This window comes from Cebus imitator, unplaced genomic scaffold, assembly GCF_001604975.1.
Source record: "Cebus imitator isolate Cc_AM_T3 unplaced genomic scaffold, Cebus_imitator-1.0 Scaffold385, whole genome shotgun sequence".
NCBI lineage: Eukaryota > Metazoa > Chordata > Mammalia > Primates > Cebidae > Cebus > Cebus imitator.
Window position 1 is genome coordinate 1,352,282 of NW_016107700.1, and position 14,600 is coordinate 1,366,881.

Here is a 14,600-nt window from a genome sequence, read left to right on the forward strand (position 1 = left end):
AAAAAAAAAAGCAGGCGAGGCACAGTGTCTCACATCTGTAATCCCAGCACTATGGGAGGCTGAGGCAGGAGCATCATGAGGTCAGATGTTCAAGACCAGCCTGACCAACATGCTGAAACCCCGTCTCTACTGAAAACACAAAAATTAGCCAGGCATGGTGGTGCGCGCCTGTAATCCCAGCTACTCAGGAGGCTGAGGCAGGAGAGTTGCTTGAACCTGGGAGGTGGAGGTTGCAGTAAGCAGAGATTGCACCACTGCACTCCAGTCTCAGCAACAGAGTGAGATTTTGCTTCAAAAAAGAGAAAAAAGAAACCAAAGATTTAGAAAGTTTGGCTGGGTGTGGTGGCACACAGCTGCACTTTGGGAGGCCAAGGCAGGTAGATAACTTGAGGCCAGGAGTTTGACCAGCCTGGGAAACACAGCAAGACCTCATCTCAAAATAAATAAATATATAAATAAATGAAAGCTTAACTTACTTACACAGAGTTACACAGATGGTGAGTAAACAGGGAACTAAAATCATCTCTGTATGACACCAAAGGCAATGGCACATTCCATCACACACACGAATACTGATGACTGTTTTTGACAGTTTATGTTGTTTCTTATCATTGTCCCCTTTCCCCCATTTAGTCTTGATATTTGAAATTCTCCTAATCAATATCGGTTAATCTCATCCAGGAAAAGGACTTAGAAGCAGCTTTCTCAGACTCTCAGGTCAGATCTGGGAAATGTCTTCTCTTGTGCTCCCACTATATCTAGTATCTATAACTTGATAGTAGCAATTAACATATTGTACTGTGATTGCAATGACTATCTACATTCTATAAAAGCTTGCAAGGTAGTTAGCATGCAATCAGAGTGGTAATCTCTCCTAAATACCAGAACTATAAAGGAGCCATAGTTTTTTACTTGATGGTCTCCCTGAATTCAACATGCGCTACATAGAAATTGATGTTATTTTGAGTTGTCACAGGAACTGTGCATAAAAACTAAGAGTCTCTTAAGAAAAAAGAACTCACTTTAGCTTTTATTTTTAGACTACAAGCTTAAGAGAAACGTATTCGTTTTTATTTTTGTATACCTAGTGCCAAGCAAAGCATCTCAGCACAGAGTATACATTTCATAAATGTGTGTTCAACAAATAAAACAGACTAACTTACGTGATGTTTCCAAGGATACAAGCTACTAAATAACAAAACTAGGGTTCAAATCCAAGTCTCTCCATTGCCAAAGCCTATAATTACTGTCTTAATAAAGCTAAAAATTAGATATTTATATTCTCTTTGTCTTGCTTGTGGGAATTCTTCGGTCATAAACATATCAGCAATTATATATATACAAGTTCCTGTTTTAAAGATAGCCTATAATCATATGAATTTTCTTATAAGAGCTTCTAATTTTAGTATCTACATTCTATAAAAGCTTGTAGATACTAATTTTAGTATCTACACTCTATAAAAGCTTGCAATGTAGTTAGCATGTAATAATAGTGGCAATCTCTCTTAAATACCAGAACTTTAAAGGAGCCATAGTTTTTTATTTGATAGTCTCCCTGAATTCAGCACTCGCTGCATAGAAATGATGTTATTTTGAGTTGTCACAGGAACTGTGTATAAAAACTAAGGTAGAGTCTCTTAGGAAAAAAGAACTCACTTTAACTTTAGCTTTTATTTCTTCACTGTTCCCTTCGTCCTCTTTGCGGGGTTCCATGCTAGAATCCTCCTGGATGTCTTTGTTTAGTACAGAGTACTCTTCTAGTAGAGTGTCAAACAAAACTATTCGCTTGTTCTTGAAGAAGCCATAAAAATAAGCATTGCTGTGGGAAGAGCGTTTAGATCCTAAGGAAAAGACAGTTCAAAGCATGGAATATAATTAAAAAGTTTGCGGTCCTCTGGAGAGACTCCTAGACATTGAATTACTGAAAAGGACATTAACATTTTCAAATTGCTTAATACATGAAGAAAAACCATATCAACATAATTCACCACCAGCAGTGGAGAGTGTCTGTTTTTTGTCAATAAATGTGCTCATCACAGCTTCACAGCAGTAATTAAATAAGTAAAGCCTACACCATCCAACAGTTACAGAATGATTCAATTATAGTAAAACTATGAAATAGAATTTTAAGCAGCCAGAAAAAAATTATACTTCCAAAGAATTTTAACAAGAAAAAGCTTACCAATATATTATGAAGGATACAAAACCTCACGTATATAAGATTCCATTATTGTAAAAAAAAAAATGTTCATGTATTAGGTTGGTGCAAACGTAATTATTGTTTTTGCGTTGTTGAAATTTGCTGTTTGATATTGGAATACACTCTTAAATAAATATGATTATATTATACATCTTTTTTTTTTTTTTTGAGATAGAGTTTTGCTCTGTCACCAGGCTGGAGTACAGTGGCACAATATCAGCTCACTACAACCTCTGCCTCCTGGGTTCAAGTGATTCTCATGCCTCAGCCCCACAAGTAGCTGAGACTACAGGCACACACCACCACACCTAATTTTTTATATTTTTAGTAGAGACGGGGTTTCACCATATTGGCCAGGCTGATCTTGAACTCCTGACTTCATGATCTACCCACCTCAGCCTCCTAAAGTGCTGGGATTACAGGTGTGAACCACCACACCTGGCCCTGTTATACATCATTTTAATGTGCATTTCTTACTTTATGTTTTTTGCTAATGACTTATTACTTGCTGTTTATTTATTTTAGATAATGGAAATGATGTTAGACAAAAAGCAAATTTGGCTGGGTGGAGTAGCTGATGCATGTAATCTCAGCACTTTGCAAGCCTGAGGCCAGCAGATCACTTGAAATCAGGAGTTCATGACCAGCCCAGCCTGGCCAACATGGTGAAACCCTGTCTCTACTAAAAATACAAAATTAGTCAGGCGTGGTGGCACATGCCTTTAATCCCAGCTACATGGGGGGCTGAGGCACGAGAATCACTTGAACCCGGAAGGCAGAGGTTGCAGTGAGCACAGACGTCACCACTGCACTCCAGCCTGGGCAACAGAGGGAGACTCTGTCTCAAAAAAAAGCGAATTCAAGCAATTTTCTTATTCGAGTTCAAAATAGGTTGTAAAGCAGCAGAGACAACCCCCAACATCAACAACGCATTTGGCCCAGGAACTGCTAATGAACGTACAGCACAGTGGTGGTTCAAGAAGTTTGCAAAGGAGACGAGAACCTTGAAGATGTGGAGCGCAGTGGCTGGCCATCGGAAGTTACAATGACCAATGGAGAGCAATCATCAAAGCTGATCCCCTTACAACTACACAAGACGTTGCCAAAGAACTCAATGTCGACTGTTCTAAGGTCATTTGGCATTTGAAGCAAATTAGAAAGATGAAAAAGCTTGATAAGTGGGTGCCTCATGAGCTGAGTGAATTTTTTTTTTTTTTAAATCATTGAAGTGTCGTCTTTTCTTATTCTACACAACAAACCATTTCTCTATCAGATTTTAACGTAGGACGAAAGGTGGATTTTATGTAACAACAGGCGATGACCAGCTCAGTGGCCAGACCCAGAAGCTCCAAAGCACTTCCCAAAGCCAAACTTGCACCAAAAAAAGGTTATGGTCACCGTTTGGTAGTCTGCTGCCAGTCTGATCCACTGTAGCTTTCTGAATCCCAGCAAAACCATTACATCTGAAAAGTATGCTCAGCAAATCAATGAGATGCACAGAAAACTGCAACATCTGCAACCAGCACTGGTCAACAGAAAGGGCCCAATTCTTCTACAAGGCAACGCCCGACTGCACATTGCAAAGCCAGTGCTTCAAAAGTTGAACAAATTGGGCGACGAAGTTTTGCCTGATCTGCCACATTCACCTGATCTCTTGCCAAGTGACTACCACTTCTTCAAGCACCTCGAAACTTTTTAAAGGGAAAACGTTTCCACAACTAGCTGGATGCAAAAAATGCTTTCCAAGAGTTTGCTGAATTCCGAAGCACAGATTTTTACACTACAGGAATAAACAAACTTATTTTTCGTTGGCAAAAATGTGTTGAAGGTAATGGTTCCTATTTTGATTTATAAAGGTGTGTTTGAGCCTAGTTATAATTAATTAAAATTCATAGTCTGAAACCACAATTACTTTTGCACCAACCTAATAAATATTAATAGAAAAGCATAAGCCCATGCCTATTAGGAAACATACCAAAGTATTGAAGTGTTCATCACTAGGTTTTAGAATGGATTTTTGTTTCCTTTTCCCCACCAAGACTTTTAAAATAAGCACACCTACTTCTATAATTAAAGCAATTTTTATAAAGACTGGAAGAAGACATACCTTTTTTTTCTTTTGAGACAGGGTCTCTCTCTGTCACTCAGGCTGCAATGCAATGGCATAATCATGGCTCACTGTAGCCTTGACCTCCTGAGCTCAATCAAGCCTCCTGCCTCAGCCTCCTGAGTAGCTAGGACTATAGATACATACCACCATGCCCAGCTAATTTTGTGTAGAGAGAGGGTCTTGCTATGCTGCCCAGGCTGGTCTCTAACTCCTGAGCTCAAGCAATTCTCCTGCCTTGGCATCCCAAAGTGTTGGGATTACAGGTGTGAGTCACCACAGCTGGCCCATACCTAAATTTTTAATAGTAGCTAACAGTACCTGAACTATGGTTGATTTTTATTTTCTTCTTTATATACTTCTTTGATTTCCAGATGTTCTACAACGTGCAGTGAGTTTAGTGACTAAGAGTATAGACTTTGGGTTCAAATCTTGGCTCTGCCATGTATCAGCTGTGTAAATTTAGGAAACATTCTTAATTTCTTTAAACTTTAGTTTCCTGTTTACGAAGCGAGGCTAGTATCTACCTCATTGGCTTAAATTAAGGATTATATAAGATATTCTAAGTGAAGCAATTAGTATGCTGTCTGATCTGTATATTGCCACTATTATTTATATATTTTTTTCAAAAAAGGAATGATAAACATTTATTTCTCTTGAGAATCTGAAGTCTCTCACAGAAAACATGAATTTTCTATCAACTCCTATTTTTAATGAAAAGTAACTGGCAGTACATTTAGTAGTAAAACTTTGACAAGTAGAAGCTATTATTTATTACATTATTACATTTCTTTTTGGTTTGATTGCCAGGAAGAGCCAAACATGTGGTCTAGCTTTGTCAATAATATAGGACTTTAGGACCTGGAAAGCTGTGTTACTCTTTGAAGTCCATCCTTCTATCTCATCTCTATCTTTTCCAAGCTTAATTTTTTTTTTTTTTTTTTTTTTTTTTTTGTGTTGTTTTTTTTTTTTTTTTTTTTTTTTTGGGATGGAGTCTCGTTCTGTTGCCCAGGCTAGAGTGCAGTGTCACAATCTCAGCTCAGTGCAGCCTCCACCTCCCAGGTTCCAGCAATTCTCCTGCCTTAGCCTCCTGAGTAGCTGGGTTTACATGCACATGCCACCATACCAGGCTAATTTTTGTATTTTTAGTAGAGATGGGATTCATCATGTTGGCCAGGCTGGTCTCGAACTCCTGACCTCAGGTGATCCACCCACCTCAGCCTTCCAAAGTGCTAGGATTACAGGCATGAGCCACCACCATGCCTGGTGCTGATCCAAAATTTTTTAATTAATTTAAAAATATTTCTTAGACTCTATCTGAAGTTATTTATGAAAATAGGCAGACTGTATGCACACAAACAAAAGTAATTTAATGTCTTATTATCTCCCATTGGTCCAGGTATCTCAAAGTGTGGTCCAAGGAATACCTATACCAAAATCACCTAGGGGTGTTTTTAGAAGTAGATACTGGAGTGGGCACAGTGGCTCACGCCTGTAATCCCAGCACTTTGGGAGGCTGAGGTGGGTGGATCACCTGAGGTCAGGAGTTCGAGACCAGCCTGACCAATATGGCGAAACCCCATCTTTATTAAAAAAAAAAAAAAAGAAGTAGATACTGGAAACACCTACTATGTCAGAATCTCTGGGAATGAAGACCAGGAATCTGTCTTTTAACAAACTCTCCAGGGACTTTTTACCTACTAAACTGTAAGAATCCCTTGGCCGGGCACGGTGGCTCACACCTGTAATCCCAGCACTTTGGGAGGCCAAGGTGGGCGGATCACAAGGGAAAGAGACCAAGACCATCCTGGCCACCATGGTGAAAGACCATCTTTACTACAAATACAAAAATTAGCTGGGTGTGGTGGTGTGCGCCTGTAGTCCCAGCTACTTGGGAGGCTGAGGCAGGCGAATCGCTTCAACTTGGAAGGTGGAAGTTGCAGTAATTCGAGATTGCACCACTGCACTCTAGCCTGGCGACAGTGCAAGACTCCATCTCAAAAAAAAAAAAAAGAGAAGAAAAAAGAATCCCCATACTGTACTATAAGCTTTTTATATCGCTGTGCCTGGCATGCAGGATACAATCATGTACTGCATAACAACATTTTGGTCAACAAACTACATATAGGACAGTGGTCCCACAAAATTCTAATGAAGCTAAAAAATTCCTGACATCATAGCCACTGTAATGTTGTAGCACAGCACATTATCTTTTCTATGTTTAGATACACAAATGCTCATCATCATGTTACAATTGCCTATTCAGTACAGTAACATGGTTTGTAATCTAGAAGCAAAAGGCTATACCATACAACCTAGGTGTGCAGTAGGTTATACCGTCTAGGTTTGTATGAGCATATTCTACGGTGTTCGCATGACAAGGAAAAGCCTAATGACGCATTTCTCAGAACATATTCACATCGTTAAGTGATGCATGGCTGTATATTCAATTATGCTTATTTACTGAATGAATTAATGATATCACTTGAGGTATGAAGTAACATTGAGAACTCTGATAATCAAAACATTCTACAAAAATGTAAGGCATTGCCATAACGCCTCCTCGTAATCAACCTCTTAGCACCATTTAGCGCTGTTGACCACTTTCTCCTTAAAACACAATATTCTCCTGGCTTTTGCGACACCAGTTTCTCCTGGTTTTCTTCTACCTCAAGGGCCTTTCCTCCTTACCCTCCTTCCTGGCTGTTTCTCTGCTGACTCTGACCCTGGCCCCCTTCTCTTCTCTAAGAGCCCTCATCAATGGCATTAAACACCATCTATGTGCCAGATACTTCCAAATCTGTATTTTAGAGCTGACCTCTCCCTAAAACTCCAGACTCATAATACAGCTACCTATTTGACATCTCCACAGAGATGTCTAGAGATATATTTGTTGTCTGTATTCTTGTGTGTGGTCTTTTTTCCTGTCTAATATTAGAATTTCCTTTCAGAGTTTAGGGAGTATCACACCACATGAGAGGCTGCTTCTCATTTGAGAAATCTAAAATGCCAGGTATTTGTTTTCCCAACACTCCGAAGAGCTAGCCCCATGCCTTAGCTTAGTCAATCAGATCCACCCATGGGGGATTCTGAATAGTTAGCTAATTATACACACTCACAAAAAAACAAAGCAGTGAAGAATTCATTCTGCAGGTGCTAGTGGCTGAATCCCGTGTTCTGAGGTAGCCACAGCAGTGTCCTCACCAGGGAGGTTCTGCATTATGATTATAAGTTCCTAGCCTTCCTATGTAACAGCCCATTTTCTGGGCTTCGTAAACTTAACTTTCCTGCATATTATGTAAGATAGCAAATATTCTTTTTTTTTGAGACAGGGTCTCACTCTCTTGCCCAGGCTGGAGTGCAGTGGAATGATCTCGGCTTACTGGAACCTCCACCTCTTGGGTTCAAGCGATCCTCCTGCCTTAGCCTCCCTAGTAGCTGGGACCAAGGCTCATGCCACCATGCCCAGCTAATTTTTGTATTTTTAGTAGAGACAGGATTTCACCATGTTGGCCAGGCTGGTCTTAAACTCTTGAGCTTAGGTAATCCACCTGCCTCAGCCTCCCAAATTGCTAGGATTACAGGCATGAGCCACTGCTCCCAGCCAAATATTGTTTCAATAAGCAGTTTTTCTGCTTAAATCAGCCACAGTTGGTTTCTATTGCTTGCAGAACTCTGACTAATAACAACAACGTTTAATAGGTTCCTCAATATGTAATATAGCCATTAGAAGTCTTAATTACTGACAAACCTACTCTTCTCCCAGTTTTTCCCTTCTCAGTAAACTACCATTTATCCAACTGCTCAGGTCACAAGTCCTAGGCAATTATCTTTGATGTCACTCTTTCCCTTATTCCCCCAATGCAATCAGTTAGAAAATTCAATAAACTCTACCTCTAAAACCTGTCCCAAATGCATCCACTTCTCTCCATTAATTACTATTATTCTACTCTAAGCTATTGTGTCCTACCTAGACTCTTGCCTCTCCCTACAGCAGCCCAGGATATTTAAAAAATACAAAGGAGACTATGTCACCTTCCTGCCTAAGCCTTCAATGGCTCTTCCCACTGAACTTAAAATCCAAACTCCTTACCCTGACTTAACAAAGGCCTATGTGGCCTGATTCTTGCCTATGTCTCAGATTTCCTCTCCTGATAGTCTCCTGCTATGGTGCAGCCACACTGGACTTCTTCACAGTCCTTGAACATTTTCCCAATGGCCTCAACATGGATAGCTCCTCCCTTTAGGTCTCAGCTTAATATTCATTTGTTCAGAGAGGTCTTCTCTGATGACCCAATCTACAGTATCAACTCATCAGACCAAACTAGTTTAATTCTCTGCACAGCACTTGCTATCTAATAATATTTTGTGAGCAAAATTCTTGGCTTTTCACTACAATCTCCCTACCAATTTACAAATCTGTAATGTGTGTTATTGTCAGCAACAACATTCATTCAAAATATTTTTGAGGACTGTTACTATTGTTAACAACAATAAAAACATACATTATAGATGAGTAAACTGCCGTTTAGCAAAGCTAAGTTGCCCAAAGTCACACAAGTAGGTTGTCTCAAACTCCTGACCTCCCACCTCAGCCTCCCCACTAGATGGGATTACAGGCTGGAGCCACCAAACCCAGCACTGATAATCTGTGATAGAGCTATGATTCAAACCCAAGCCTTTTGACCCTGAAGCCTGACCTCTGAAATGCTGCCCTCTATCTACTCAAATCTTGACTTCCCATTAACACCCAGCTCAGGTCGTAACTCTCCCTCCATAAAGCCTTCCCTAACTATTTCATCTAAAATGAAATAGCTCTCACACTCTGGATGTTGTAGGGAAAGAAAGAAAGAAAGAAAGAAAATAGCACCAATGATATGTTTTCACATATTCTATTGATTACCTCTACTGTCATAGCATTAGCTATTATTTCGCATTATCTGATTATAACTTATGTGATCAGCAACTCAGGTTGCCCCTTCAGTAAAAGCCACTTAGAGACTATTCTATTATACAGATTAGTGATTAAATTTTTAGTTTAATATTACCTAACAAAAAAAAAAAAAAAAAAAAGAGTAGTGATTTCAGAGGCTAAAGAAGTATGAACTGGCTTATTATTCTACCATTTCCCCACAGACATTTAAGCTACTCCAATTGCGCCTTTGATTGGGCTATATATCCTCAGAAGTCACTAAATGTCTGAAATTTCTATGTTCTTCCAGTTGCTGTTAATTCATTCTTTTCAGTTGTGACCATCTCTGTTCTCCCCTAACTCTGTGACTGCTTCTCAGTTTCTATTCCTTCATCTAACGCAGCTGCTTCTCACTGATGATATTTCAGTTTAGAGCAGGGACCAGCAAACTGTAGCTCACAGGCCAAATCCAATCTGCCATTTATTTTTATAAAGTTTTATTGGAACGCAGCCACACTCATTTGTTTAGTATTATCTATGGCTGCTTTTGCACTATAACAGTAGCGTTGAATAGCTGCAACAGAGAACATGTGGCCCACAAAGCCTCAAATATTTACTATCTAGCCCTTTACATTTGTGAAACCATAGTTTAGAGGAAACACAACTGAAACCCAGAAGGGTGAAGTGACTCATCCAAGATCCCATAACTAGTAAGTGGCATGGGGAGAACTATTACATTCATTTATATGGACTTTATAAATTCTGGAAGTCATGGAACCTTACAGCAGTTTCTCTCTACATCTCCATAGGCTTCTTTGAGACTTTAGTAGTCTGCAGTACTCGATGGTACTGTAGAATTTGGTAATCTGCAGGTGAGTCCTCAAGAACACTGGATATTTTGTTGGAGGAGATAAGGCCAAGAACATTGGCTTTAAAAGCCTCCCAACTAATACTATACAGAATCTGACTACGCAAGAATCCAACTTAATTACCTAAAAGAACCAGACAGATAACTGAAGTGAATAAATCAATCTAAAATATAACATAATATAACAGAGAGTGAAAAAGCCTTGGCCAAAAACTCAATACTGTAAAACCAAACACACACAGCTGCAGACAAGAGCAGGATTTGGCATCAGGCCTATGTTACCAATTTCTGTAAATCTTAAAAAGCCAAAAGGTAGGCTGGGCACAGTGGCTCATGCCTGTAATCCCAGCACTTTGGGAGGCTGAGGCAGGCACATCACCGGAAGTCAGGAGTTCAAGACCAGCCTGGCCAACATGGACACATTGTCTCTACTAAAAATACAAAAATTAGCCAGGTATGGTTGGCAGATGCCTGTAATCCCAGCTACTAGGGAGGCTGAGGCAGGAGAATAAGCTTGAACCCAGGAGGCAGAGATTGCAGTGGGCTGAGATTGTGCCATTGCACTCCAGCCTGGGGGACAAGAACAAGACTTTGTCTCAAAAAACAAACCAAAAGGTAAACTCCTAGCCTTCAAATAACAAATTTTAAAAAGAAAAAAACAAAAACTGATTTGTTCTTTGATTAAAGTTTTAAGAATAAAGTATCAAATAAAACAAACCACTTGAATAAAACCTTCTTATCCCCAGGTAGCCTTACCTTCCACAACATACACCTTAGTCAAAGGAAAGTCAATACTCTTTGCCATTACTTCAATTTCTTCTTTAAGCTTTCCCTCAGGCAGAGGTGTGAATTTGTCAAATAAAGGGGCAATATAATCAGCATAGATTGTGACAAGAACCTGAAAAGTAAATGTCAGAACAACATATGAACATTCTTAAAGAAAAACTATTTTTTATTATACAGATTTAATTTAATTTAATTATATTAAAACAATTTTGTTAACCTCAAACTTGAGAACAAGGAACTCACTTCCTCTAGTATTCCCAGGCCCAAACAGTACCAGATAGTAAGAGCACAATATCTGTCTGATGAATTAAATTGAAATGAGTAGTTTGATAGAGTAAACCTATGAATTTTATTTTAGAGGATAATGCTACTAACAGTGATTAAGATCTCTAGGTGGTAATAAACAGTCCTTTTAGAACTATCTTGGGTATTTCTGATGCTTCATGAGCCAATCATAACACGAAGTTCTGCCTTTTAGCGTAACCACAATAGACTTGAAGTCTTTCCTAAAAAAGAATTAGTAGAACTTGACTGTGTGCTGTTACTTGGTTGGCTTGTTAGCTTAATTACCTATAGTTCATAATTGTACACTGTCGTTGAAATAGCACTTCCCTAAGCATTTTTAGAGCATTTTCTCTGCTCTTTTTCCTTTTAATTTGCCATACAGTAGATACCTGTAAATCCAACTAGCACCCATTTTCTGATCTTGATCCCATCAGTAGAAAATGAAACAATGAGCATTATGTAATTCAGATTAAAATAAACCTCAGGTTGGGCGTGGTGTCACGCACCTGTAGTCCCAGCTACTCAGGAAGCTGAGGCAGGAAGACTGCTTGAGCCCAGGAGTTTGAGGCTGTAGTGCACTATGATCATGCCTATGAAATAGCTACTGTACATCAGCGTGGAAAACATAGGGAGGCTCTATCTCTAAAAAAATAAAAATATATATATATCATCAGTGGAGTTGAAGAGCTGACAGATAATTTCTGGGGGCACTGAAAAGACCATTTTGGATTTTTCATTTGGGATTTTTAAAAATTATTATTTAAAGGGCCAGGCACAGTGGTTTACGCCTGTAATCCCAGCACTTTGGGAGGCTGAAGTAGGCAGATCACAAAGTCAGAAGATTGAGACCATCCTGGCTAACATGGTGAAACCTCGCCTCCACTAAAAATAAAAAAAAATTAGCAGGGCATGGTGGCACGTGCCTGTAGTCCCAGCTACTCAGGAGGCTGAGGCAGGATAATCACTTGAACCCGGGAGGGGGAGGTTGCAATGAGCCAAGATCAAGCTGCTGCATTCCAGCCTGGAGACAGAGTGAGACTCCATCACACACAAAAAAATTATTATTATTTGTAGTGAGAGACTAATTATGTTACCCAGGCTGGTCTTAAACTCTTGGGCTTATGCAATCTTCCCACCTCAGCTTCCTAAAGTGCCGGGATTATAGGCATAATTTAATTTTAGCTGACAAGCCAACTAAGAAACAGCACACAGTCAAGTTCTACTAATTCTTTTTTAGGAAAGACTTCAGGTCTATTGTGATTATGCTAAAAGGCAGAACTGCGTGTTACGATTGGCTCATGAAGCATCAGAAATCCCCAAGACAGTTCTAAAAGGACTATGTATTACCACCTAGAGATCTTAATCACTGTGCCTGGCCCTGAACAGACCATTTTGACTGTATTGTAGTGTTTGTGCTGTGAAGCACCTTAGTATATGGGAAAGAGAAGAGGAATAGAAGATGTGAGGAAGGGAAAATCAGGGGGGAAAGAGTGAGAGGGAAAAGGAAAGGAGAAGGAAGAGAGGGAGGAATAGCTGGCAGCTGGGGAGATGGAAACAAGGGAGAAGGAAAGGAAGAAGAATGGGTAAAGATAGACAAGGAAGGGAAGTACTCGGGGCAAAGGAGAGAGAGTGTTAAGGGGGAAGGGGAAGGCAGGAGAAGGGAAGCAGAAGAAGGTCAGTTAAGTGTATGCTTTCTTCCTCTTGTCCCTCTTAAATCTCATTTCTCTTCAAAATAGCCATGATTTTAGGCAGTGGAGGTCAGTCAATAGTTGTTAAATTATCACACTTAGTCATTTTGGTGTCAACTCACAAATGCACAACCCAAAATTGCCTGACAACTGCATCATTAAAAGTGACTAACAACTAGTTTCTATGACCTGTAAGAGTTAGCATAAGGAGAAGAAAAGTTACAGTCAGTCTCCTGTTTCTATAATCAAAAGCAAAAACCATGGGGGAAATGTATATGTGCACCTATTTATATTTCAGCTGCTTCTTAAGAACTGTTTAAATGCCAATGAAGATTAAATTATAATAATCTCACCAAGGAACTTTTTTTAAAAGAAAATGAAATAAAGATTTTACTCACCAGAGACACAGCTAATGTGAACAGCCAGGCATAAATAAAAAAATAGTCACCCCCAATTTTAATAATGTAAAGTAGAAGTGAAGACACAGGCAACAAAATACACTGAGTCACAACAAATTTCTTGATTGCATCTTTCATGAAGAACCCCAAAGTCTGCAAAAAGAAAACAGTACCACAAGAAACTGAGAAACTGGTTTTGCTTTTAAAATAACTGATAAGTAAATACAAAGCATACATCATTTTTTATTTTTTGTTTTTTTATTTTTAGACAGAGTCTTGTTCTGTGGCCAGGCTGGAGTGCAGTGGTACCATCTCGGCTCACTGCAATCTCTGCCTCCCGAGTTCAAGTGATTCTGCCGCCTCAGCCTCCTGAGTAGCTGGGACTACAGGCACACATTACCACACCCAACTAATTTTTGTTTTATTAGTAGAGACGGGGTTTTGCTGGGATGGTCTTGATCTTCTCACCTCAAGTGATCTGCCCACCTCAGCCTACCAAAGTGCTGGGATTACAGGCGTCTCAAAAAAAAAAAGGCAATGATAAATGTATTGCATTTTACAGTATAAAATTCATTTAAACATTATTAGCTGAGGATGAGTGCAGTGGCTCACAACTGTAATCCCAGCACTTTGGGAGGCCTAGATGGGAGGATTGCTTGAGCCCAGTAGTTCCAGACCAGCCTGGGCAACATAGTGAGACTCTGGCACTACTTAAAAAAAAAAAATTAACCCAGTGTAGGATAATGCATATATAGTCCCAGCTACTAGGGAGGCTGAGGTAGGAGGATCACTTGAGTCTGGAAGGTTGTGGCTACAGTGAGCCATGATCCTGCCATTGCACTCCAGACTCGGTGAAAGAACGAGACCATGTCACGAACAAACAAATGATGATTAGTGGCTGAAAAACAATAAACATTAGTGCTAAAAGAGTTTGTAACATAAATTTCTCTCTCTTCTTTTTTTAGAGGCAGGGTCTAGTTCTGTTGCCCAGGTTGGAGTGCAGTGGCACAATGATGGCTCACTGTAGCCTCAACCTCCTGGACTCAAGCAATCCTCTTGCTTTATCCTTCTAAGTAGCTGGGACTACAGGTGCATACCACCACAACTGGCTAACTTTGAGAATTGTTTCATAGAGATGAAGTCTCAGTATATTGCCCAAGCTGGTCTTGAACTCCTGGGCTCAAGTGATCCTGCCTTAGCCTCCCAAAGTGTTGGGATTACAGGTGTGAGCCACTGTACCCAGTCAAGACTTTCAACTATGATCTTTACCATATCTGTAGTTCCCTTTTTTGTCAATTCATACTCTGAAATAGTAAATTATGTTTAAATTATTAACAATACAGGATAAGGCCGGGC

The 14,600-nt window shown here is 39.7% G+C and overlaps 1 protein-coding gene across 2 annotated transcripts in view; it reads right to left on the reverse strand.

Moving 5' to 3' along the window:
• The window catches only part of ZMPSTE24 (zinc metallopeptidase STE24), a 54,944-nt gene that overhangs the window by 26,448 nt on the left and 13,896 nt on the right, over window positions 1–14,600 (reverse strand). For both annotated transcript variants that reach the window (XM_017507950.2, XM_017507949.2), the window contains exons 5-7: window positions 13,245–13,397; window positions 10,844–10,985; window positions 1,657–1,841 (exon numbers count right to left, since the gene is read on the reverse strand). In XM_017507950.2, the coding sequence (XP_017363439.1) occupies window positions 1,657–1,841; window positions 10,844–10,985; window positions 13,245–13,397 (480 nt within the window). The remainder of the gene's footprint in view (window positions 1–1,656; window positions 1,842–10,843; window positions 10,986–13,244; window positions 13,398–14,600) is intronic.